At 36.3% G+C, this 27,088-nt stretch overlaps 1 protein-coding gene across 5 annotated transcripts in view; it reads left to right on the top strand.

Moving 5' to 3' along the window:
• Nucleotides 1-27,088, top strand: part of PXDNL (peroxidasin like) — a 508,249-nt gene that overhangs the window by 328,171 nt on the left and 152,990 nt on the right. For all 5 annotated transcript variants that reach the window (XM_031669551.1, XM_031669552.1, XM_031669553.1 and 2 more), the window contains 3 exons: nucleotides 5,360-5,431; nucleotides 13,996-14,165; nucleotides 16,670-16,787. In XM_031669551.1, the coding sequence (XP_031525411.1) occupies nucleotides 5,360-5,431; nucleotides 13,996-14,165; nucleotides 16,670-16,787 (360 nt within the window). The remainder of the gene's footprint in view (nucleotides 1-5,359; nucleotides 5,432-13,995; nucleotides 14,166-16,669; nucleotides 16,788-27,088) is intronic.

Raw genomic sequence — 27,088 nt, 5'->3', positions numbered from 1 at the left:
AAAGATTATCTTTAATTATTTATTTGACTATGTTTCCCTTTATTCCTTCTGTCTTCTCGACATACTGTAATTGAATATTAGATCATCTGGATCTCTACATTTTTTATCTTTTGTTTTATAATATCTGTTATTTTGTCATTTTGATTCCTAATTTGGTATGTTTTACTTAATTTTTGACATTTACTACGTGAAAATACTTTTTAATCAGAATTTAATTCCTAAGAGATCTTTCTTGTTTCCCATTTATTTATCTTCTATAGAAACTTATCCTTGTTTTATAAGTATGATATATATTGAAGTCTCTGAGTACATGTAATAATTGTAATGCTATCTTACTTTTTTTCTCTAGTTATTGGAATTTCTCTGTTTCTTCTGGCATTGTTTTCCTTTTTTAAAATGTTGGTCTTTCTTTTTCATGTTCCTAATTAACCTCCCATGCCTTGTGATTCTTCATTGTCTATTGACATTTGAAATTAGAAGCATTTCAATTGGTAGTGTGAGTTTCACCTGCTCTCTTTTACATAAGTTTATTTTCTTACAAAATTTCCCCTTTGGTGTAAATTTTAGTTTGCACAATTGGAAGTAAAATGCAGGTTTATCTTCCTAAAATTCCAGAATGAGGAAGGCTTTTTCGCTTGGGTTTCAGCTCCACAAAAATTCCATTACTTTCCTTCTTTCAATTTGTTTAATTTCTTTGGAAAAAAATCTCTATTTCTATGTCTATCTCATCTATCACTATATCATTAACATTTTTCCTCTTAGCTGTTGGTGTTCTATATGGATGGTGGCTACTAATTATTGTGTTTCTCCATCCAGGTCTTTGTGAACCCTTGTTTCCAATCTCACTTCTCCCTCCTCTGCCCCTGCCTTAACTGTTTGGGGTCTCTGGGTGACACACAGTCAGATTGCTCCTGCCTCATAGGATTCTCTGGGCTGCAGCTTTCTCTCCTATTTCATCTGTCAACATTTTCTCATGCATTTTATTTATCCAGAATTTGCTGAATACTCTTATCTGTTGGTGACCTTCCACATTCTGCCCTCTTGATGAATATGGATATATTTGTTCATATTAAGCATCCCGGTAATTATTTCAGTGGAGACTCAAAAGAGATTGAGGAAGATTTGCATATCTACTTCACTATTTTGGACTAAAATTCTTTTCCCCATAACTTTGAAATTTGTTTGCTGAAATAATATTTTTATTGCTAAAATTATCCTATTAAGGCATTTCTAAATTCAAGCAAATTTACCATGACTTTATCTGCGAACTGCACATAGTCAAGTAATGTGCATTCAGCAGCAGCAGCACAATGCCTAGAATGGTTCTTTATTGTCATGATTTGACAAAAGCCCCTTTGTGTTATATTCATAAGTACTAACCTCTAACACCTGGGTAGGAATGCTCTTTTCAGTGAAGTCATGATCTCAATACAATCAAGGAAGTCCTGCATCTCCCTCTTTTCTATAAAAAGAAGGATTGATTTGAAAATCTTCACTTTACCAAGTTAGGTTTCCTCCAAAAGATAAGTCTTATCTTCAAACACAATCAACTACTTACTATTATGTTACCAAGCAAAAGAATCCAAGCACATTTAGTGGAGCCACATGGATTAGAATGTTCAAGTTGCTTTAGAGCTTGGTGCTCAGGCAGAAAATCGAAGTGGTGCTTTCATTAAAGTATGTCAAGCATTACAGAATTTGGACTTTTTGGCTAAAAATTTATGGTTGGTATTAAAGAACACAGAGTCCACCAGACTGGACAATGTTGTCTCTATCTGGTATGCACCTCACTAAAGCTGAGGCCATTTCAAGAAGTTTTGTCAAGGAGTAGGATCTGAATATGACTTTTACTCTGCTTCTCAAAAGTCTCCTGGATTTTCAAGGAATACATCTTGAAACATTAACTTAAACCTTAGGCAGAAGATTTACTTTCTTAGAACATTTATGAGGAAAGTGCTCATTCATTACTTGACTTTTTTGGATAATATGCATGTTTCTGTCACAGGAACGAGACAAGTCTTTGTATAAACTCTGTATAAACTTTGTATAAAAGTAGATACCGCTCAAATACTATTTTTTTGATCAAGCATCTTTGACAGAAGACAGCAGCAGCAAATAATTATATAAACTTTTCGGCCGGGTGCAGTGGCTCCTGCCTGTAATCCCAGCACTTTGGGAGGCTGAGGCAGGCGACCACGATGTCAAGAGATCGAGACCATTCTGGCCAACATGGTGAAACCCTGTCTCTTCTAAAAATACAAAAAATTAGCTGGGTGTGGTGGCGTGCGCCTGTAGCTACTTAGGAGGCTGAGGCAGGAGAATCACTTGAACCCAGGAGGCGGAGGTTTCAATGAGCCGAGATCTTGCCACTGCACTGCAGCCTGGCAAGAGTGAGACTCTGTCTCAGCTTCTTGTTGGGAGTAAAGCAATCAAAGTCGTCTACAAGCAGAAATCAACAAATGCATTGCAGAACTGTTTTGAAGATTAATTTCAGGAAAGTTGGAAAGAAGAAAGGAAAAAAAAGAAACTACAAGCACACATTTTTGCACCCCATGCAAATCAGTACTGCTAAAACAGTACTACTGTTTTAATTTACTGAATACTACTAGGATAGTATTCTAGGAGATAAACAATGACAATTATTATCATAATTTCTCCTTTATACATAAAGGGACTGAGACTTAGATTAATCTGCTTGAAAGGAAATTGTTATAGAAATATCAAGTAGCAGTAATATCTGATTTGGGAATCATATAACATGTTTGACATAAACTGTTGTAAAATATCATTGATTTGGATATTTTGTCACCATTTGTACAAAATTTAGAAAAAAATTCAGGAATGATTTTTCAATATTTACATACCTTGCTTCATACCTTGCTTCAAAATCTGTGATGATGGAAATGTTTTACTTTTCTTTTGATTTGTTTTGCCTGTTAAGCAATAAATTCTGGTCTGCTTGGCTTGGAAAATAAATAATATCTTTCAATATTCAATCATGGATGCAATTTCCAGCCTCTAAAATACATTTAAAGAAAGAACAACAGTCTTTCTACTGTTGTTATCTTGCAGAACTGCACTACTTATAAAATAATGAAGAAAGCTTTGATTTTACCTAGCAAAAATAAAGCAGGCATAAATTGTCCTGGTAATTTGGCTTTTCCCAAGGTTCAGTGCAATCTACTATAAGTTGTTTCTCCATCATGAAACTCTGTTCCAGTGTTCCCCAAGATAAGGAAATGGCATACGGCTAGGGCTTGATGTAGAGAATGAGAATTACTGCGTCATACATCTGCACATTGTTGAAGAAAAAGTTATTCAACAACGCTTGTTAAAGCATGGCAAGAAAGATGTTATTCAAGGAGGGCCATGGTGACAGGTATAGGTATAGGGCCCCAGTGCAATGGAGTTATGCACTGGGGGAGAAAGATTGGGCTGAATTCCAAATACACCATGAGCAAGTGGGAGTTGATAGCCCAGGAGCAGGGTGGAGTCAATGGATGAAAAATCACCCAGAGGAAACATTAGGGGAAAGGTTCAGGGTGACCCTATTTAACAGGACTCTTTGTGATGATCAAATATCACATGGGAAATGATGCGGATGAGGAATTTCAGGTGTCAAGGGGTGGGAGGTGCTGGTTAAACTTAGTAGCAGGGTTCTTACTAAAACTAGACAACGTAGAGATGGACATGGAAAACCGAAATTCAGGTCTAGTTGGAAAAGAGCTCAGGAGAACCTGTGTAGAGTTTGGTCAAGCAGAGAGTCTTTGTCAATATCCATCTTCATGTCATCATCTCTAGCCAATGCTTCCGAATTGGGTGAATCAGATGGGGCCGGTAAAGACAAGCACAAGGAATCAAAATAGGAAGGATCAGGAAAACTTTTTATCTTCTCAGATGTGCATCAGTGAAATTCAAGTTCCCAAAATAGTAGAAATAGTTTGGCCCCAGCTCACTCCCCCGACCTTAATGCTTAATATAGTTAAAATAAAGCCAAAAACATAAAGGCAAAACACTGATAAGAAAATATGGCCACATGATTTTATTTAATTTTGTGACAGAAGTACTAGTCATGAAGTATAGTTCATAAAGTGGCTGGATGTAGCTAATTGTTAAGTTTAAGATATACATTGATTATTTATGCTAATATCCTTGAGTCTTAATAAAACTGGTTTCCATCTTTTCTCTGTATTGCAGAGACCATCATGTTTTCTCTCTTCACACATGGGCTCTTTGCGAATATGTATTCACTGGTCCTCGTGACTAGACAGTCCCTGGCTGGCGATTTTCTTGGTCACAATTTCTCTGGTCATAACGAGGAGAATGGGTATAGCCAAGGCAGCATGGAGGGAGCCAAAGCCAGTGCAGGACTGCTTGGGTGGAGGGAGAGGGAGAAGTACTGAGGCCTGGATCTTCTCCTCCTCCTACCACCCTCCATCACCTCGCAGGGGGCACGGCCTCATAAGTGCACCTCTCTGTGATCTGGCCCTGGACATGTAGAAATGGCTGACTGAGCAGCAGAGCTTGCACATCTCCATGTGATCCCACACGTGCAGGATTACATCAGTTACTCAGGCACCTGCAGGCATCTGTTGTCATATATTGTTGTTACACTTTTTTTATTTTTTATTTTTTATTTTTTTTGAGACAGAGTCTTACTCTGTCACCCAGGCTGGAGTACAGGGGTGCGATCTCACTTCACTAAAACCTCCACCTCCCCGGTTCAAGCAATTCTCATGCCTCAGCCTCTGGGGTAGCTTGGATTACAGGCACCTGCCACCATGCCTGGCTAATTTTTTTATTTTTGGTAGAGACAGGGTTTCACCATGTCAGCCAGGCTGGTCTCAAACTCCTGACCTCGAGTCATCTGCCCAGCTTGTCCTCCCAAAGTGCTGGGATTACAGGCCTGAGCCACCATGCCTGGCCTGTGCCATTATTTTTAAATTTAAAATATTTAGTTCACAAATAAAAATTGTATGCATTCAAGGTGTACAACATGCTGATTTGATATATGTGTACATTGCATGCTGATAATGAATACATTGACTATTTACTTTGATTTCGTCATACTTAAATGTTTATTTTTATGGATTTCTCTTTAGCATTTGTAATCTCTAAGTAAACCAAAAAAATCAAAAGTACACAGATGTGAAAAAATATCCATACAGTAGTGGTAGATAGAGATATGTAAATCTTTAAAACAGATGGTTGTGTAAATGACACTCTGACTTCTGTTTGCCCTTTCTCACTGAAATATTTCAAAAAAGGTATTGGATTCACAGTTAGGTGAAAAGAAAGGTTTTGTTTGTAAAACTCATTATTATTGTATGGTGATTAAAGTTTATCTTTTGTTTTTCAGATTTTTGCATAACAACAAATTATCTAAAATCCCGGCTGGGAGCTTTTCTAATCTGGATTCATTAAAAAGATTGTAAGTGAAAGCAAGTGCATTAACACAAAAACCTTATAATTTCCTCCAAAACAAATCCCAAACAATGGTTGGTTGCCTTCTCCTGCTTTTGCTGTGAAAGACATTGCAATTCTAGCATGTTAGGGAGAAAATGGTTTTGTTAACTGCAGAGCGATAGAGAACCCAGATAGTCTTCTGGGCTTTCATGTATTCTCTTAGAAGTGACATTTGAAAGGAGTATTGAAAATAGAAGTTTTCCTCGGTTCTCTGTAATATCCTTGCTGGCTAAATCTAAAGACTCCCAAGGCTTCCTTTTCCTTTAACTTTTTTATGAGTAAAGAGATGTGAGAAGTTCCAAAGAAAATCTGATTCCTCGGGCCAGGCTTCAGTTTTCCCTTGTTGTATGGAGTCGTCTTCCTACTCATTTCCTCCTACATTAAGCAAAACAAAACAAAAATCCCCATGCTTGCAAAGTCTGTGTTCTCCACGCCTTCCTTACTCCCTTCCGTGGGCTGATGTCCATCACTTTTTTACACCGTTGTCTCCACCCTCCTTCATTCCAGCTGTCTCTTCACTCCCATCTGTGTGTAGCCTTCTACACTATTGATGTTTTATTTTGTGGTTACCGCCCCCCACCCTCCCCCAGTCCTCGACCCCAAACACAAATATAAGTTCCAGTTATCAGAAAAGGATAGATGCCTGCTTCCCAGATGTCAGTCAGGGAGCACATAATGGAAAACTCACACAGGTGTATCCATCACTGGCCTTGGAGGCTGTATTAGTCTGTTCTCACACTGTTAATAAAGACATACCCATGACTGGGTAGTTTATAAAGAAAAAGAGGTTTAACGGACTCACAGTTCCTCATGACTGGGGAAGCCTCACAGTCATGGCAGAAGATGAAGAGAGAGCAAAGGAATGTCTTACGTGGTGGCAGGCAAGAGAGCCTGTGCAGAGAACTCCCATTTATAAAACCATCAGATCTCATAAGACTTATTCACTACTGTGAGAACAATATGGGGGAAACTGCCCCTGTGATTTAGTACCCTTGACACATGGGGATTATTACAATTCAAGATGAGATTTTGATGGGGACACAGTCAAACTATATCATTCCACCCTTGGCCCCTCCCAAATCTCATATCCTCACATTTGAAAACAAATCGTACCTTCCCAACAGTCCCCCAAAGTCTTAACTCATTTCAGCATTAACTCAAAAGTCCACAGTCCAAAGTTTCATCTGAGACGAGGCAAGTCCCGTCTTCTTATGAGCCTGTAAAATCAAAAGCAAGTTAGTTACTTCCTACATAAAATGGGGGTTCAGGTGTTGGGTAAATACAGTCATTCCAAATGGCAGAAATTGGCCAGAATGAAGGGGCTACAGGTCCTATGCAAGTCCAAAATCCAAAGGGATTTTCAAATCTTAAAGCTCCAAAATGATTTCCTTTGACTCCATGTCTCACGACCAGGCCATATTGATGGAAGAGGTGGGCTCCCATGGTCTTGGGCAGCTCTGCTCCTGTGGCTTTGCAGGGCACAGCCTCCTTCCTGGTTTCTTTCATGGGGTGTGTTGGGTGTCTGCAGCTTTTCCAGGTGCACAGTACAAGCTGTCAGTGGATCTACCATTCTGGGGTCTGGAGGATGTTGGCCCTCTTCTCACAGCTCCACTAGGCAGTGCCCCAGTAGGGACTCTGTGTGGGGGCTCCAACCCCGTATTTTCCTTCTACACTGCCCTGGCAGAGGTTCTCCATGAGGGCCCCATCTCTGCAGCAAACTTCTGCATGGACATTCAGGTATTTCTTTACATTCTCTGAAATCTAGGCAGAGGTTCCCAAACCTCAATTCTTGACTTCTGTACTCCCACAGGCCCAACACCACATGTAAGCTGCTAAGGCTTTGGACTTGCACCCTCTGAAGCAATGACCTGAGAAGTATGTTGACCCCTTTTAGTCATGGCTAGAGCTGAAACAGCTGGGATGCAAGGCACCATGTTCAGAAACTGCATAGAAAAGGGGGGCCCCAGGCCCAGTCCATGAAATCATTTTTCCCTCCTAGGCCTCCAGGCCAGTGATGGGAGGAGCTGCCATTAAGTTCTCTGACATACCCTGGAGACATTTTCCCCATTGTCTTGGTGATTAACATTCGGCCCCTCATGACTTTTCATATTTCTGCAGCCAGCATGAATTTCTCCCCAGAAAATGGGTTTTTCTTTTCTACTGCAGCATCAGGCTACAAATTTTCAAAATTTTTATGCACTGTCACCTCTTGAATGCTTTGCCAACCAGAAATTTCTTCCACCAGATACCTGAAATCATCTCTCTCAAGTTCAAATTTCCACAGATCTCTAGGGCAGGGGCAAAATGCCACCAGTCTCTTTGCATAGCAAGAGTGACCTTCACTCCAGTTCCCAACAAGTTCCCCATCTCCATCTGAGACTATCTCAGTCTGGATTTTATTGTCCATGTCACTATCAGCATTTTGGTCAAAGCTATTAAACATGTCTCTAGGAAATTCCAAGTTTTCCCACATCTCCCTGTCTTCTGAGCCCTCCAAGTCTCTAGGAAGTTCTAAACTTTCAAACAATTTTCTGTCTGCTTCTGAACCCTCTAAACTGTTCCAACATCTGCCTGTTATCCAGTTCCAAAGTCCCTTCTACATTTTTGGGAATCTTTACAGCAGTGCCCCACTCCCAGTACCAATTTACTATATTAGTCTGTTCTCATACTGCTAATAAAGACACACATGAGACTGGGTAATTTATAAAGACAAAGAGGTTTAATGGACTCACATTTCCACATGGCTAAGGAGCCCTCACAATCATGGCAGAAGATGAAGAAAGAGCACAGGAATGTCTTACATGGCAGCAGGCAAACGAACCTGTGCAGGGGATCTCCCATTTATAAAACCATCAGATCTTGTGAGACTTATTCACTACCATGAGAACAGTATGGGGGACACCACCCCTATGACTCAATTATCTTCACCTTGCCCTGCCCTTGACATTTAGGGATTTTTACATTTCAAGGTGAGATTTGGGTGGGGATACAGCCAAACCATATCAGAGGCTAATATAGTTTGGATGTTGTCCCCTCTAAATCTTACGTGCAATTGTAATCCCTAGTGTCAGATGTGGGGAATGATGGGAGGTCCATGGGGGCAGATCCTTCATGGCTGAGTGCTGTCCTCCCAATATTGAGTGTGTTTTCTTGAGATCTGGTCATTACAACCTGTGTCACTCTCCACCCTTTCTCCTGCTTTCACCATGTGAAGTGCCTGCTTCTGCTCCTCCTTCCGCCATGAGTAAAAACTTCCTGAGGCCTCCCCCAGAACTAATGCTGGCACTATGCTTCCTGTACAGCCTACAGAACCATGAGCCAATTAAATCTCTTTTCTTATAAATTACCCAGTCTTAGGTATTTTTTTATGGCAATTCAAGAATGGCCTAATACAGAGGCCACTTTTGTTGTGGTTGCTCTTCTAATATTGTGTTCCTAGACACAGGTCCATAAGCAAGAGAATGTTATGATTAAGTAAAAATCAGAGCCCTGAGGAAAATAAATCCAGGCCCAACTGGTGCCCAGAAATAACGCTCATAATCTTTGAGTTTAATCAAGGAGACATTTCATCCACTCCTAATCCTTTTCTTCAAGTCTTTATTTCCTACTTTCTTGGTAATTCTCATGTCAGACACACATAATGCTGCTTCCCAGTCTTCTTGATGTTCTTTGACTGTATCTAAGCTCTCAAAAGTCCTGGATATGGTCATCAACTGACCATATCTATCTATCTATCTATCTATCTATATATCTATCTATCTATCTATCTATCTAATCTATCTGTAAAGTGGTACGAGTGTAGATTTGTTACATGGATATATAGCATAGTGGTGAAATCTGGGTTTTTAGTGTAGCCATCACCCTAATGCTGTACACTGCACCCATTAGATAATTTCTCATGCCTCACGCCCACTCCACCCTCCCACTTTTCTGATTCTCCAATGTCTATTATTTCACTCCCTATATCCATGTGTATGCATTATTTAGCTCCCACTTGTAAGCTTGAAAACATGAGGTATTTGACTTTCTGTTTCTGAGTTATTTCACTAAAGATAATGGCTTCCAGTTCCACCCATGATGACTGCCAAAGTTTTCTTACTTGTCAGAACTGGCTGCACCAGCCATTTGGAATAACACATGCATTTATTCTTGTTTTTCAGTCCTATGTGGGATATGCAAAATGCCAAGACATTTTGTAACAGGGTCATAGGATGTTCCATTTTGGTGGTGGGAGAAATATTGTGTATTATTTTCTACTTGTCTGTTTTCTCTCTTTTTTTGAATTTGTTACATCAAATACGGTTAGAATCACTGTCTTTGTATATTTGCAATTATAATTCCCATGCAGTGTTTCTTGTCTATATAAATTTCTATCTGGGTCATTCTTGCCTTCTGTGACTCAGAGAAAGTTTTGAAGTGCCAAATCTCTTAGTATTTTCTAATCTCTTTTTATTATTCTTTCCTGTTAAATCTTAGTAGCAGCTTTTTTGTTCCAGCCTCCTCTTACATTTACCGAAACAGCATTCACTCCATTGCTGGAACACACATGCAAAAATAACTGCCAATAAAGAGGCTGAGGGAGTTCTCCTTACAGTGATGTGCCAGTATGCACCTTACATGCATGCACTGTGCATCCAAATGTTTTCAGATGATTTTTTTAGTTTGTTATTTTGATGAAGTATCTTTATTTTATGAACTTATTTTGTGGGAAACTGACACACAGATGATTTGAGCAAACTGCTCAGGGTCCATGAAATCCTGATGGGTCCAAGATGGGGTGGAAACTGGGCATCTGTTTATTCCAAATCCTCAACTTGTGTCTTATTTAGGCTACAATTTAGATGAGAACAACAGAATATAGGAGAGCAATAGAGGGCTACGCCTACTATTACATAAATTCCACCTTCAACAATAAAGTTTTTCAACTGAGGAGTGTCCACTCACTGATAGCACGTGAGGGCAGAGAAATCAGCGGGAATTCTGCCCTTGACTCCAGGCTTGGCACTATGAAGGTCACCCAACGCTGGGTTCTCCTACTGCCATACTGTTTCTAACTCATGACAATCACACCCTTCACAAGTGGACTATAAAAATCAATAAAATGTTCTTGATTTTGTTTTGTTTAAAAGTGTTTTTGGATCTCTAAGTGAAAGGGATTGTGTAAGTACAAGTGAGGTGTTACTGTTTTCAAATGGAAAAGATTAATTTACCTGGCACCACTTTTTTCCTTTGAAATTTTTCATTGAGCAGAGAATATGTGCAAGTGAGTAATTATTTTAGTGCTGTGATTCTTGACTGCATACCATCAGAGGGGCTTTCATTTATTATACTTGGTATGATATTTGATGTAAGAGCACTTTCAAAATGGAGAACAGTAAAATAATGATTTTAAACATAGTGTATTCAATATTTAGTATAGTCTAATAAAAGTTCATAAGAACCATCTTTCTTATTGATTGACCCTATTGCTTCTTAGTTTTCAATAATCATGGCTCTAAATTATAGGCAAAATTTTGAAAACGTTTTCTCATGATAAATTTGAAAATTATTTGTAAAGATTACTCAGATTATCATATGAAAGTATAGTTTTACTACTAGATTATTTTCCAAACACAAAAGGAGTTTTTCAATTGGCAAGTGAAAAATCTGTATCCTTTTGTTGTTTTCTTCATGTTTTGCAACTCCACTATGGATGAGTATCTTAAATTGAAAATAATAATTAGAAAGAGATGAAATCTTGTGCTCAGTTGTTACCAAAACACATAAGCATGAGGATGCATAAGGGAAGGTATAACTGAGGGAAGGCGATGAGTAAGCAGTGATGACTCTGGGAAATGGGACAACTGCATGGTGAGGCTGCCATGCTTGGGATGCTCCCAGGGGATGTATATTCACATCCTTGCTTATGTTCAATTTAGACGAACGTCATGGTGATGCTGAAGCGAGAACTTACTCCTTTATATTTAGAGGAGTAAGTTCTTGCATGTTCCTTTTTGAGAAAATTACAAGAAATTAAACTCAAAATGTAAATGTGAATGTTGAACACAATACTGTTGAACAAGATCTGTTTTATAGCCATGTAGCTGGTACAATAAATCAGTCAGTGACAAGGAACAGCCAAGGCCCGCTGAACCAACAGCGCTCTCCTGAACAAGTGCTAGTTGACTTTTACGACTTACACCTCACTCCCGACAAGGCTGACAGAATTCCCTACTTTAGCCATGGCTTTATATTCTCACGTTAGTGTGAAGTCTTGTTGGAAACATTAAGCAAATAATATCTATATGGTTAACTAACTTTTCAATAAGCGCAAATTTTTTTCCCTTTAGCAATTTAAAGCTACTAAATATAGCTATCATTTTCAGGGTAATATAATAAAATTTAGATACAGTTATAAAAATTAGTCATATGAATTGGATATCTACAAAACATTTTATGAAACTGTCAGATAATAAGACTTTCTTAATTTTATTAAAATGTATACAGTTGTTTTAGGAAGTGTTTTAATTTCTACTTCTAGAGAATAGCACAATTTTTTACTTTCAGGTTTGTCTCTTCCAGTATCATGACATTGATGCAAATTTCTAAATTAATACAGTGAAGTGATTTTTTATTTGCAAATTGATATCTTTAGATTTAATTTATGTTTGTGTGTTTGTTTTCCGTATTTGTAAGGACTTTTGTGCATGAATAATTTTGATTAAAAGTTATTAAAATTATGGCATTTTGTATTCTCCTCCAGTCACATAGGACACTACTTCTTACAATCAGGTAGAAGCAATCTAACACCTGTTGTAAATATGTTCACATTACTGTTTCATTGCTGGACTTCCTTGCATAGAGTGTGCACCATAGTTGTCACCAAAGTTGCCACCATAGACAGACTTGTGAATTCCACTTAGCAAAAGCTCCCTTTTTAACCCACTGGGAGAAATGAAAAAAGTATTAATCATTTCTGTACCTTTTTGCCAGACATCTTTTGGCAAGAATGGAGGTACATACACATAAATCTCTTTGGTGATCTATTTTATTTCATGAGGAAAAATATGCTAGAAAAAATTAGTGAAGTACAGTAAACCTTGGCAAAAATGAATAACTTGTGTGCCTATATTAGGAAACATCATAAAGAAATGAAAAGAGCCATTGCCTTCCTTTTACAGTCTGCATGTGGCAATTCCAGAGGGGGACCTTCTAACCGGGACTTTGAGCATTACAAAAAAGGAAAGCTTGGCTTCTGTCCTTTAGAGCAAATGGAAAACACAGAGAACACATGCCTATCCATATTAATGCCAAGGAGTTTACAAAAGAAAAAAGCCAACTTCCTGGGGGAGCTGCGTGGATCACACATCACATTTATAAGCCTCCTTTGGGCAGCAAAGCTTCTACCACTCTTTTGAGTAATCCAAAAATATTGAAATACTACCACCACATTACAGCTTCCTTGTTCTATAACACATAAACAAAGCAAACTGGAACACTTCCATACTTACAGCTTTTTGGTTTGTTTGTTTGTTTTTGCTTTTGGGACAGGGTCTCACTTTGTCACCCAGGCTGGAGCGCAGTGATGCCTTTACAGCCCACTGCAGCCTCCAACTCCTGGGCTCAAGTGGTTCTCCTACCTCAGCCTCCCAAGTGGCTGGGACTACAGGCGGGTGCCACCATGCCTGGCTAACTAAAAAAATTGTATATACAGCCATAAAAAATAATGAAATAATGTCCTTTGCCCAACATGTCTATAACTGAAGGCCATTATCCTAAGTGAATTAATGCAGGAACAGTAAACCAAAAACCATATGTTCTCACTTATAAGTGGGATCTAAATATTGGATACTCATAGTTATAAAAATGACAATGATAGACACTAGGGACTACTGGTGAGGGAAGGGAGGGAGGGGAGTGAGGGTTGTAAAACTATTGGGTACTATGTTGAGTATGTTGGTGATGGGATCAACAGGACCGCAAACCTCAGCATTATGCAATATACCCAGATAACAAACTACACATGTACCCCCTGAATCTAGAATAAAAGTTGAAACCATAAAGAAATTAAAGAAAATTTTTATCTTTGGAGATGGAACTTTGCTAGAATGCCCAGGCTGGTTTCAGACTCCTGGCCTCGAGTGATGCTTTTGCCTAGGCCTCCCAAAGCGCTTGAAATATAGGCGTGAGCCACTGCACCTGGCCATACTTACAGTTTTAATTCTACATTTCTCTAAAACAAATAAGGATTCATTTCACCTCACAATTATTTATTTGTAATAGACATAGTGCACATTAAGGGAAAACCGCTTTTCCAGTTTTAAAGTGACTTCTCAAAAACATGGTTAATATGAAAATGTGTCTACTTTGTGCAAGATATGCAACAAGTTAAGTGATTCTTAAAATCTGTTTATTGGTTAATAGAATCCTGGAGTCAAAAATGTAACAGACAAGGTAAATCAGGGGGAAATTAAATATTACCACTCAAAAGATTTATCATAGAAATTAATAGTCCCTTTTAACAGTTGTACTTCTTGCCTGCATTCCTAGGCGTCTGGATTCCAACGTCCTGGTTTGTGACTGTGATCTGATGTGGCTGGGGGAGCTTTTACAAGGCTTTGCCCAACAGGGCCACACCCAGGCTGCGGCTACATGTGAATATCCCAGGAGACTCCAAGGACGTGCAGTTGCTTCAGTAACAGTAGAGGAATTCCATTGCCGTACGTAAATTTCAATGTGTACATAACATAGAAATGTCTCTCATTTGCTCTCTTTCTGTAAAGGTTTATTACATAATATGCATTTTAGAAGAACGTGTTATTGGAAAGTGTTTTTGAGGAATGTGGTAAAAGTATTGCCAATTTCCTTTCCATCATCTGCATTTTAATTTAAAGAAGGTTTTATCAACATAAAATTAAGAGCTGAAAGAGTCTTTGAGGAACATTTAATCTAATTTCCATAATTTCAGGGGAGAAATATTGAGAAAACTGATTTTCAACAAGGTCACCAGAAGTGGTATCCAACATTAAAATCTCCACTTATTCCTTGGTATGACTTAATGTTAATAATCAATAAGTTAGGGGTTTCAACTTTAGATCAAATAATTGCTAATATTTATTGCTGAGAAAGCCCCTCAACAAATCCCATAATTGATTTTTTAAATGTATAATGGGGTCATGAATATGACTAAAATAATGAAAATCAGTCTTACTGTCTCACTGTAAATTTTTAAATAATGGAAGCCTTGGATTTAATAAGCATATGGTTATATTCTGACAACCTTGCTAAAGCAATAGGCTTTACCTAAATAATTTATTGTGGCTGATTACAATATTATTTGATTTTCATTTAAAGCTTTTCATGTGAATATAAGGATATATCTCTATGTATCTCTATTCTTGTATTTCGGGTTAAATAGAAAAAAATGAACACCCTCGTGTGTGTGTGCATGTGTGTGATAAATCAGTGTTTTGGAGATTCGCTCACATGACTGCTGTAATTACAGCAAAAATTTGCTTTCCACTCTCTCACTGGCAAGTCATTTTTTGAATTTCTCTAAACAAGTAATTAAAAATCACATCAATATAATTAATTTATATTCAAATTGAGAAGAAAATTGACTTGGTCTTTACTGCCCAAAATTCTCAAGCTTGTCCATAGCTCCCATCTTTACTACTAACTTCTAGTTCAAACCACAGTCAAGTTTGGCTGGATTGCTTCACATCTTAACTGATATCCCAGCTTTCATTTTTCTTGCTCATTTATGTTTGGGAAAATTGTTTAAAAACACATCTTATTACATCATTTCTTCACCCATAATCCTTATATAGGTTCCTACCTTAAAATAAAGCACACAATTCTTAATGTTGTTGATTCTTTTTGTACAGTCCTTCCTGGCTACACTGTGCTCCTCCAGTCACTTACTCTTTTCTTAGTATTGTAGCCACCTCAGTGTTCTTCATTCTTGGAAGTTCTTAAGTCTTTCTTCAACCCAAGGACTTTTTACATGCTGTCTTTCCTGCCTACAATATTCTGATTCTACTTCTTTTCATGGTTCTCCTCTTAAATATGAATTCCATGGAAAGCCTTCATTTAAACCCCCTTCCCACTGTCCTACCTATCCCTCCATACTGAATCAGGTTCCTTTTTATAATCCATCAAAACATCATTTATTTTCCATCTAAGTAGTTGTTGCCTATGTTAATATGTGTGTGTGTGTGTGTGCGCGCGCGTGCGTGTGTTTGTGTGTGTGTTTATTTTCAACTGCTTCCATGAAACTGTGAACCATTTGGTACAGAGACCTTGTCTATTTTGAACATTGCTTCATCACTAGTCCTAGTGCCTTGTCTGGCACATAGCTGATGTTGAATTTTTTTTTTTAATTACATAAACGAATAAAATCACTTATCTAAAGAGAATAAAGCCAAGATATTAATTATATGGACTTTCAATGAAGTATGCAAGATTAGTAAAGATCTACGGAATGTTCTACAGACATAATAGTCATGGTTAATGACAGGTAATTTCAGATAAGGCACTTATAAAAAGAAGAGTTTTGTTACTTAGAAAGGTTTAAAGGGAATTAAGTGAAACTATAGAAAACTAAAAGTTCCTTTTGTGCATTGTTCTTTATAATTTAAGTTCAATAATATTACCTGATTCATTACAAAATCAATCACTCCATCTTCTTATTAAAATAATTTAAGTGTTTTCATGTTTTACCACTCAATTATTATTGGAAGATGGAATCATTCATTTATATAGATAAGAATTTTGCTCAACCAGGTTTGAGGTCTAGACATATCACTTGTTGTAAATTGTGTAAAGTGGGTGGTTGGGTGCTTAGATGGCTAATTGTCTAGGAAGAGTGCCTGCAAAATTGCAAGCTCAGTTTAAGTACTTGGTTTGAAAAATTGATCCATAAAATAAAACTCCTTCCATAAATATGGTTGTGTTGAGCTCCTAGAAATAAAAGCACAGGAAAATTTACTTAATTTACTTCATTGGAGATCCCTTCGTGCAGTGAATCTTTCAAACTTCTAAAGTATAAGTCAAATGTATGTCTAATCTCTAACCTGGTGCATGTATTACTGGGTAAATGCAGTTCGATGTGTAAAACTTTAATGTAGAAATAAATTTAAATTGCCTATATCTCTTTCTCAGCATCTTAGAAGGCCATAATTTTGTATCTTTGAAAAATATATTAATAATTCTTTTGTTGCAGAGAGCCCCCGAATTACTTTTGAGCCCCAAGATGTGGAGGTACCATCAGGAAATACTGTCTATTTCACCTGTCGGGCAGAAGGAAACCCCAAACCTGAGATTATTTGGATACACAACAAGTAAATACTGAGCATGGACATGGGTTGTGATTCTCTTTCTGATTCCAGCTATCTTTTTAACTCAATTTAACTTCTTTATCTAGAGAAGAAATTGATAAAATTTTCAGAGTTTCTTAAACATAAAAAGTCTTTTAACTTTTATCTTTTGACTAACTCGAGCTATGTAAAGGCCTTTTTCTTAAAACTTATACATTTCCGGCCGGGCACGGTGGCTCATGCCTGTAATCCCAGCACTTTGGGAGGCCGAGGTGGGCAGATCACGAGGTCAGCAGATCAAGACCATCCTGGCTAACATGGTGAAACCCCGTCTCTACTAAAAATACAAAAAATTAGCCGGATGTGGTGGCAGACGCCTGTAGTCCCAGCTACTAGGGAGGCTGAGGCAGAAGAATAGCCTGAACCTGGGAGGCGGAGCTTTCGGTGAGCCGAGATTGTGCCACTGCCCCCCAGCCTGGGCTGCAGAGCGAGACTCCGTTTCAAAAGGAAAAAACAAAAAAAAACCCAAAAAAACCCCAAAAAACTTATACATTTCCAGATCTTAGTGATTCTGTAACTGACAAAAATAATTCTGTATTATTTCTAGAAGGAAATGTTGGGATTAATAACAAACTGGTTTGTTTTAAAGCTGAATATAATTTGATATAGCCACATCTAAGTTATTTCAGATTTAAACTGATACTTCATATTTGATATTGCAACTTTCCTATGGTAAATCAGTATAGGATTATTTAAGCAAACTAGCAATAAATGACATGCAAAATTATTTAAAAAGCTAGTCATTTATTTTATGCTCATGGTACTATTTGATAAAACATAAAACCAATGAGTTCAAAAACCTGTGAGTATAAAATTAAATAGTAAAAACAAACGTTTAAAAAGTTAAACGTGATCACCATTCTAACTAGCATGAGATGGTATCTCATTGTAGTTTTGATTTGTATTTCTCTAATGATCAGTGATGATGAGCTTTTTTTCATATGTTTGTTGGCTACATAAATGTCTTCTTTTGAGAAGTGTCTGTTCATATCCTTTGCTCACTTTTTGATTTTTTTTTTTTTTTTTGTAAATTTAAGTTCCTTGTAGATTCTCCATATTAGCTCTTTGTCAGATGGATAGATTGTAAAAATTTTCTCCTGTAGGTTGCCTTTTCATTCTGATGATAGTTTCTTTTGCTGTGCAGAAGTTCTTTAGTTTAATTAGATCCCATTTGTCAGTTTTGGCTTTTGTTGCCATTGCTTTTGGTATTTTAGTCATGAAGTCTTTGCCCATGCCTACGGCCTGAATGGTATTGCCTAGGTTTTCTTCTAGGGATTTTATGGTTTTAGGTCTTACGTTTAAGTCTGTAATCCATCTTGAGTTAATTTTTGTATAAGGTGTAAGGAAGGGGTCCAGTTTCAGTTTTCTGCATATGGTTAGCCAGTTTTCCCAATACCATTTGTTAAATGGAGAATCCTTTCCCAGTTGCTTGTTTTTGTCAGGTTTGTCAAAGATCAGATATTTGTAGATGTGTGGCATTATTTCTGAGACCTCTGTTCTGTTCCATTGGTCTATATATCTGTTTTAAAACTGAACTGGTAGTTAAAGTAAAATAGAAACATAAAGTGCACTATATACCTAATATAATTCAATGATAGCACTTGGATAATTATATTATCATTAGTTATGTTACTGATAGTTAGCATGGTTTTCATGTGTCCCTTCCATTCTTGTACAAGCTTTCACTGATTTTCTTTTGTCACGTGTATAATCAACTCTGATTCTTTTTGCTTGTCTGTATAAAATATTCTAAAACATATTATACATTTTTTTTGCTTTTTGCATATAATTTAGATTTATAATTGTAGCCAGAAACTAAGCCATGTGTTTTAAATTCTTGTAAAAAGTCTAGTAAGTATAGGTTAAAAATAACTTATATAGAAGGCAATTATGAATAGTATTAAATCTGGAATCTAGCCCATGAGAAAGATTTCAATTGATAGAAGTGTTCAATTTATTTCCATCTTGAGATTGCTCAAGTGTGCTTGAGAAACAGAAATCACTGCTTGTAATGTCTTAAAACTGCTTTTTCTGCCTTCTTACAATTTAAATTTTAAAATGATGTGTTCGAGGTTACAAAGATACTCACTAGTATTTAGAAAGAAACAAGTGAAAAAATCACATTGCCTATTTTAACTTATGACATGAAAGTTTCAAATATAGTGACTAAAGAAGCTAAGATGCAGTTGAAAGGAAAACAAAGAAATCTAGAAAGAAAGAATAGAATAAAGAAAAAAAAGTATGGGTAAAAATGTTCGTTAAAATGTTAATCATTTTATATTAAAAAATTAAAGATGAAAGACAAGAGTTTATGACAAGAAATGTTTAACATGTTTAACATGAGCAACTATTAACTTATTGATTATTTACTGTTGAGTATTTTTTATAGAAAGATAATATATATCCTGAAAGTGCATGGAGCATAAAGTGTGGTATAGCAAATAATTTGAAACAAACATCTGTTCGACATGAACTAGGGTAAGAAAAAATACCCTAACTCAGAAGCTACCCACCCATCTGTCCTTTCATTATCATTATCCTTTTCTACTCCCCTCGAGAGGGCCTGGATTTAGGGTCCTTAGATGAGTGGATTAAAAACTGATTAGACACAACCAGAGGTAGAATTGGAAGATTAGAAAGTAGGTATGTGGGAATAAACAGATTTAAGTATGGTTATGAGACATGGAGGCTACAATGCAAAGGTCTAGTGTCTATCCAGTAGGAGTTCCAGAAAGGCAGGTAGGAAAGAGTGAGCTAAAGGAAACGTTTGAAAAGGTAACGATAGAATTATCCAGAAGTAAAAAAGTCACACAATTTCAGAATGAGAAGTATATTGATTCCAAAATGCGATTTAAAAAATAAATCTGTACTCTTCATTGTGATCACAACATTGAAAGTCAGAGACAAAAATCTTTCATTCACAAGTAATTTGCAGATTACCTTCAAATGTGCAGCAATTATACTTGCAGTAAACTTTATGTCAGACAGAAGACAATGAAATATATTTAGGATGTTAAGGAAAAATAACTGATTTCCTTCAATTTTACATCCAGCTAAATTATCTGACATGGTAAAATAAAACCATTTTTAGGCAAAGAATAGAGCTTTATTCAGGAATATTTGATGAAAGAACTGCAAATAGATGTGTTTCAGTAAGTAAGAATTTGATCCAATAAGAAAGATGTGATTTGCAAAAAGCAAATTTGAACAAAGAAAGTTTTAAACATGTTGATAAATATGAATAAACTTAGATTACTAAATTAAGGATTGAACAACTTTAAAGTAAGAAAAAAGTAGAATGTTAGACAATATTAATAGAAGAGTTATAAGGAGAGAGAAAATAATTAAATTATTTTACATGCCTCATTTTTTAGGTGGAGAGTGATACTGTGAATTCTGTTAAGTCAAGAGTGCATGTTAACAATTAAGATGAAATACTAACAAATAGAAAGATCCTTCCACACTAGGAGAAGAAAAAAAGTGGATAAAGAAAACTGGATCAATACACAAAATGGAAGCGGGGATGGATTAAAAAGACAGAGAAAAGGCTTGGGAAAGAGAAAATATAAAATAACTCATCAGAAATAAATTTAAACATATTAGTAAAAACAATAAATAGTCTATTTGAAGACATAATATTGAATTTTAAAATCCAGCTATATGCTATTTATAAGAGATATATCTGAAACATTATGACACTGAAAGGTGGAAGGTCGATAGGTAAACAAATATATCAACTAAGTTATACTGATCAAGATAAGGATGATGTAAGAATATTATAGTGTAATCACATATCATTAGATCATACTTAATGATAAAAATTGTAATTTACCTGAATTTAAAATTCATGAACATTTATATACCTAACAAAATAGCTGCTGAAGAATAAAACAAGATTGAGAGAATTATAAGGATATATTTACATAAATCCAATTATAGCAAGAAATTTTAATACTGCTTTCCCAGAAAGATTAGGAACAAAAATTAGTAGCAATATCTAAACATAGCTTAGAACGCTGATGATATCTACTATATACAAAGCTAACATACTATATTTTCAAGCAGTTATAGAACACTTATCAACATTGATCACAAAAGACACAAAGACACAAAATCTCAACTCATAGCTAAGAATCAATTTCATGAAAATCCCTTCCTTTTATTATAATTTAAACAAATTTTAGAAAACAGTCATTTGTCAAGATAATTTTAGAGATTCTTTACGCTTCTCAGTAGGAAAATGAAATGATTACCAGCACTTAATAAGTAGTTTTAGAATAACTGAATAGATTCAAAGATGAGAGAAACCTTCCAGGCTGAAGAAAGAATAATTAAAAACTCAGAATGAAAATAAATGAAAGTTAGTTTCAGGAAAGTGTGTAGAGCACGTTTGTAAGAATTAAGGTTTTACCTTGGGGAGAAATAGAAAAAGATTAAATAATAATGGCAAAACTAATGAATTGGGCTTTCAGTTTACAAACTTTGAGACCCATTAGAAGATGTTGAGCAAGGCAATGACTTGATGAAAGAGATGTAAAAACCAACCAGACTTTTCTGTTTCTTTTTCAACTTTTATTGTAGATTCTGGGGGTACAAGTGCAGGCTTGTTACAAAGGTATACGACATGATGCTAAGGTTTGGAATATGACTGAACCGTCATCCAAGAAGTGAGCATAGTAACAAATACGTAGTTTTTCAATGCTTATCTCCCTCCCTACCTCTCCATCACGTATTCCCCAGTGTCTAATGTTCCCATTTTTACGTCCATATGTACCCAATATTTAGCTCTCACTTACAAGTGAGAATATTTGTAAGCTTGTAAAAACAAACAGTATTTGTTTGCTGTCGTTGTTGCTCCTATATTAGTTCACTTAGGATAATGGCCTTCAACTGCATTCAGATTGTTGCAAAGGACATGATTCCATTATTTTTTATGGCTGCATAGTATTCCAAGGTGTGTATGTAGTACATTTTCTTTATCTAATCCACCATTGATAGGAATCTGTGTTGATTCTATGTTTTTGCTATTGCATATAGTGCTGTAATTAACATATGGACACATGGGTCTTTTTGGTAGAAAGATTTATTTTTCTTTTGGTATCCAGTAATGGGGTTGCTGTGTTGGATGGTAGCTCAACTTTTACTTCTTTGAGAAGTCTTCAACCTGCTCTCCACAGTGGCTGAACTAATCTACATTTCCAACAGTGTGGAAGCATTAGCTTTTCTCTGCAACCCCAACAAGACCTGTTATTTTTTGACTTTTTAATGAAAGCCATTCTGACGGGTATTAGATGGCATTTTATTGTGGTTTTGATTTGCATTTATCTGATGATTAGTGATAATGAGCATTTTTTTCACAAGTTTGCTACTTGCCTGTATGCCTTCCTGTGAGAAGTGTCTGTTCTTGTACTTTGCCTGCTTATTAATAGGGTCATTTGTGTTTTGTTTGTTGATTTGTTTAAGTTCCTTGTAGATTCTGGATATTAGGCTTTCGTCAGATGTGTAGTTTGTGGGTACTTTCTCCAGACTGTAAGTTGTCTGTTTACTCTGTTGATAGTTTATCTTGCTGTGCAGAAGCTCTTTAGTTTAATTAGGTCTCACTTGTCAATTTTTGTTTTCGTTGCAATTGCTTTGAGGACTTAGCCATAAATTCTTTGCCAAGACTGATGTTGGGAAGGGTATTTCTTAGGTTTTCTTCTAAAATTTTTACAGTTTGAGGTCTTATATTTAAGTCTTTAATCCATCCTGAGTTGATTTTTGTATATGGAGATATATAGGGGTCTCGTTTCATCTTTCTGCATATGGATAGCCAGTTCTCCCAGCATGATTTATTGAATAGGGAATCCTTTTCCATTGCTTAGTTTTGTTGACTTTGTTGAAGATCAGATGGCTGTAGGGGTGCAGTTTTATTTCTGGGTTCTCTATTCTGTTCTGTTTGTCTATGTTTCTGTTTTTATACTAGCACCATATTTTGTTTAGTGTAGCCTTGTAGAATAGCTTGATGTTGGATAATGTGATACTTCCAGCTTTGTTCTTTTTGCTTAGAATTGCTTTGGCTAGTCAGGCTCTTTTTCTGTTTCGTATGAATTTTAGAATAGTTTTTTTTTTTTTTTCCCTAAATCTGTGAAAAATGGCATTGGTGCTTTGATAGGAATAGCATTGAATTTGTAAATTGCCTTGGGCAGTGTGGCAATTTGAACAATATTGATTCTTCCAATTTATGAACATAAAATGCTTTTTTATTTATTGGTGTCATCTATGGCTTCTTTCAACCATGTTTTGTAGTTCTCCTTGTAGTAATATTTCACTTACTTGGTTAGATATATTTCTAGATATTTTTTCTTTTTGTGACTATAGTAAGTGGGATTACATATTTGATGTGGCTCTCAGCTTGAACATTATTGGTGTACAGAAATGCTACTATTTTTTATACATTGATTTTGTATCCTGAAAATTTACTGAAGTCCTTTATCAGTTCTAGGAGGCTTTGGTGGCAGATTTAGGGTTTTCAAGGTATAGAATTATATTATCAGTAAACAGAGATAGTTTGACCTTTTCTTCTATTTGGATATCATTTATTTCTTTCTCTTACCTGATTGCTCTGGCTAGGACTTCCAGTACTATGTTGAATAGGAGTGGACATCCTTGTCTTGTTTTGGTTCTCAAGGGGAATGCTTCCAGCTTTTGCCCATTCAGTATGATATTGGCTGTGGGTTTGTAATTGATGGCTCTTACTATTTTGAGGTATGTTCCTTTGATGCCTTGTTTGTTGAGGTTTTTTTTTTTAATCATGAAGGAAGGTTGGAGTTTATAGAAAGCTTTCTCCAGATTTACCGAGATGACCATATAATTTTTTAAAATTCTGTTTATGTGGTGAATGACACGTATTGATTTGCGTATGTTGAACCAACTTTGTATCTTAGGAATAAAGCCTACTTGGTTGTGGTAAATTAACTTTCTGATGTACTGCCGGCTTCAGTTTGCTAGCATTTTGTTGAGAATTTTGGGATTTATGTTCATCAGGGATGCTGGCCCATGGTTTCCTTTTTTGTTGTGCCTCTGCCAGATTTTAGTATCAGGGTGATATTCACTTCATAGAAGGAGCTAGGGAGGATCCTTCTTCCTTGAGTTTTTGAAATAGATTCAGTAGAATTGGCACAAGCTCTTCTTTGTATGTCAGGTAAAATTTGGCTGTGACTCCATCTAGTCCAAGTCTTTTTTGATTGATTCATAGGATTTTTATTACTTATTCAATTTCAGACTCATTATTATTATTACACTTTACTTTCTGCGATACATGTGCAGAACGTGCAGGTTTGTTACATAGGTATACATGTGCCTTGGTGGTTTGCTGCATCTATCAACCCATCATCTACATTAGGTATTTCCCCTAATGCTATCCCTCCCCTAGCTCCCCACCCCGAGACAGGCCCTGGTGTGTGATGTTCCCCTCCCTTTGCCCATGTGTCAGAACTCATTATTCATCTGTTCAGGGTTTCAGTTTCTTCCTAGTTTAAGAGATGATTCAAATAATCACAATCAGAAATGACAAAGATGATACTACAACAGTTTGAAATTCAGGATTAAGTTGTTTAATTTCTTTCTTCCTTTGTTAATCTAGCTAATGTTCTATCAATCCTGTTCATCCTTTCAAATAACCAACTTTTGGTTTCATTGATCTTTTGTATGGATTTTGTGTCTCAGTTTCATATAGTTCTGCTCTGATTTTGGTTATTTCATTTTTAAAAATTGATTTTTTAAAATATTAGAAATGGGGTCTCACTCTGTCACCCGGGCTAGATCGGCTAAATTGTAATTGTGCAATCATAGCTTACTGCAGCTTTGACCTCCCAGGCTCAAGCAATCATTCCACCTCAGGCTCCTGAGTAGCTGAGACTACAGGCACATGCCAGCACACCCAACTAATATTTTCATTTTTTGTAGATATAAGGTCTTTCTACATTTGCCTAGGCTGGTCTCAAACTCCTGGGCTCAAAAAGTCCTCCTGCCTCAGGCTCCCAAAGTGCTGGGGTTACAGGCATGAGCCACTGTGTGCCCGGCCAGTTATATTTTTTCTTCTGCTTCACTTTGGGGTTATTCTAGTTGTTTTTTTTTTTTTTTTTGTTGTTGTTGTTGTTGTTGTTGTTCCTCTAGATTGTTAATTTGAGATCTTTCTTAACTTGTTCATGTAGGCGTTTAGCTTTATAAATTCTCCTCTTAACATTGCTTTTGCTGCATTCCAGAGATTTTGGTGTGTTGTGTTTCTATTTTAATGAATTTCAAAGAATTTTTTGATTTCTGTTTTAATTTTGTTGTTTACCCAAAAGTCATTCAAGATTAAGTTGTTTAATTTCCATATTTTGAGAGCTATTCTTGATATTCACTTTTATTTTTATTACATTGTGTCTGAGTGTATGGTTGGTATGATTTTGATGTTTTTGCATGTAGTGAGACTTGCTTTATGGCTAAGTATGTGATCATCTTCCATGTACAGATGAGAAGAATGTATATTCTGTTATTATTGGACAAAGTGTTCTGTAGCTATCAAGTCTAGTTGGTCAACTGTCAAATTTAAGTTCAGAATTTCTTTGCCTTCTTGTTGAATTGAACTCATTATGTAATGTCCTTATTTGTCCTTTTATTTATAGTTGATGGTTTAAAGTCTATTTTATCTTATATAAGAATAGCAACCTCCTACCCTTTTTTGTTTTCCAATTGCATGACAGATCTTTCTCCATCCTTTTACTTTGAGCCTTTGTGTATCATTACATGTGAGATGAGTCCGTTGAAGACTCCAAAAGTTTGGGTCTTTTTAAAAATCCAACTTGCAACTCTGTGCCTTTTTAATGGGCCATTTAGACTATTTGCATTCAAGGTTAATATTGATATGTGATGTTTTGATCTTGTTGTTTAGCTGATTGTTTGGCAGGCTTGATTGTGTAGTTGCTTTATAGGATCTATCTATGGGGTATGTACTTAAATATGTGTTGGCGGTAGTAGGCATCATTCTTTTGTTTCCATGTTTAGAACTCCCTTAAGGTCCTCTTATAAGGCTTTTCTAGTGGTAACCAGTTCTGTTAACATTTGCTTGTCTGGGAAGAATTTTATTTATCCTTCACTTATAAAGTTTAGTTTGGCTGGATATGGAATTCTTGTTTGGAATTTCTTTTCTTTAAGCATGTTGACAATACGTCCCCAATCTCTTCTGGCTTGCAAGGCTTCTGCAGACAAGTCTGCTGTTAGCCCTATGGGGCTCCCTTTGTAAGAAATCTATCCCTTTTTTCTAGCTTCCCTTAAGTTTTTTTTGTTTCTGTTTTTGTTTTTTTTTCACGTTAACCTCACAGAATCTGATGCCTGTGTGTCTTGGGGGCATCTTGTATAATATCTCACAGGGATTCTCTGAATTTCTTGAATTTGCATGCTGATGTCTCTAGCAATACTGGAGAAATTTTTGTGGACTATATTCTCAAATGTATTTTCCCAGTTGTTTACTCTTCTTCATTTTCCCTCAGGAATGCCAATGAATCGTAGGTTTGGTCTCCTTATGTAATCCCATATTTCTCAGATATTTTATTCCTTCTTTTTAATTCTTTTTTCTCTCTTTTTGTCTGACTTGGTTGATTCAAACAACCAGTTTTTGAGCTCTGAGATTCTTTCCTCTGCTTGGTTTGTTCTGTTTTTAAAGCTTCTAACCGTATTATGAAATTCCTGTAGTGACTTTTTCAATTCCAGAAGTTCAGTTTGGTTCCTTCTTAAAATGTCTACGTTATCTTTCAACTATTGGATCATTTTATTGGCTTCCTTGGATTAGGTTTCAACTTTCTCCTTACCTTATTGAGCTTCCTTGCCATCCAGATTCTGAACTGTATGTCTGTCACTTCAACCATTTCAATCTGGTTAGGATCCATTGCTGGCGAGTCAGTGCAGTCTTTTGGAAGTAATAAGATGCTCTGACTTTTTTAATTGCCAGAGTTCTTCCACTCATTCTTACTCATTCAAGAGGGCTGGTGTTTCTTTATCTCTTTGAAGTTGTTGTCATTTGTATGGGGCTTTTTTGTTTTTATGTTCTTTATTTCCCTTGAGATCCTGACTGTGGTGTATGTTGAATATAGTTGCATAACTTTGCTTCTGTGTGCTTTCCGAATATCAAGGCTCTGTGCGGGTACTTAATTTGTGGCTAGATTTTTGCATTGTGTTTCATGGGTGATGCGTGCTGAAAGAATTTTTGTTTGGTGGTGTATTTCAGGCTGCAGCTCAGTAGATGA

The sequence above is a fragment of the Papio anubis genome, chromosome 8 (genome assembly GCF_008728515.1).
Source record: "Papio anubis isolate 15944 chromosome 8, Panubis1.0, whole genome shotgun sequence".
NCBI lineage: Eukaryota > Metazoa > Chordata > Mammalia > Primates > Cercopithecidae > Papio > Papio anubis.
Note: the sequence above shows the minus strand (reverse complement) of the source record. Positions and strands in the feature narration are given on the sequence as shown.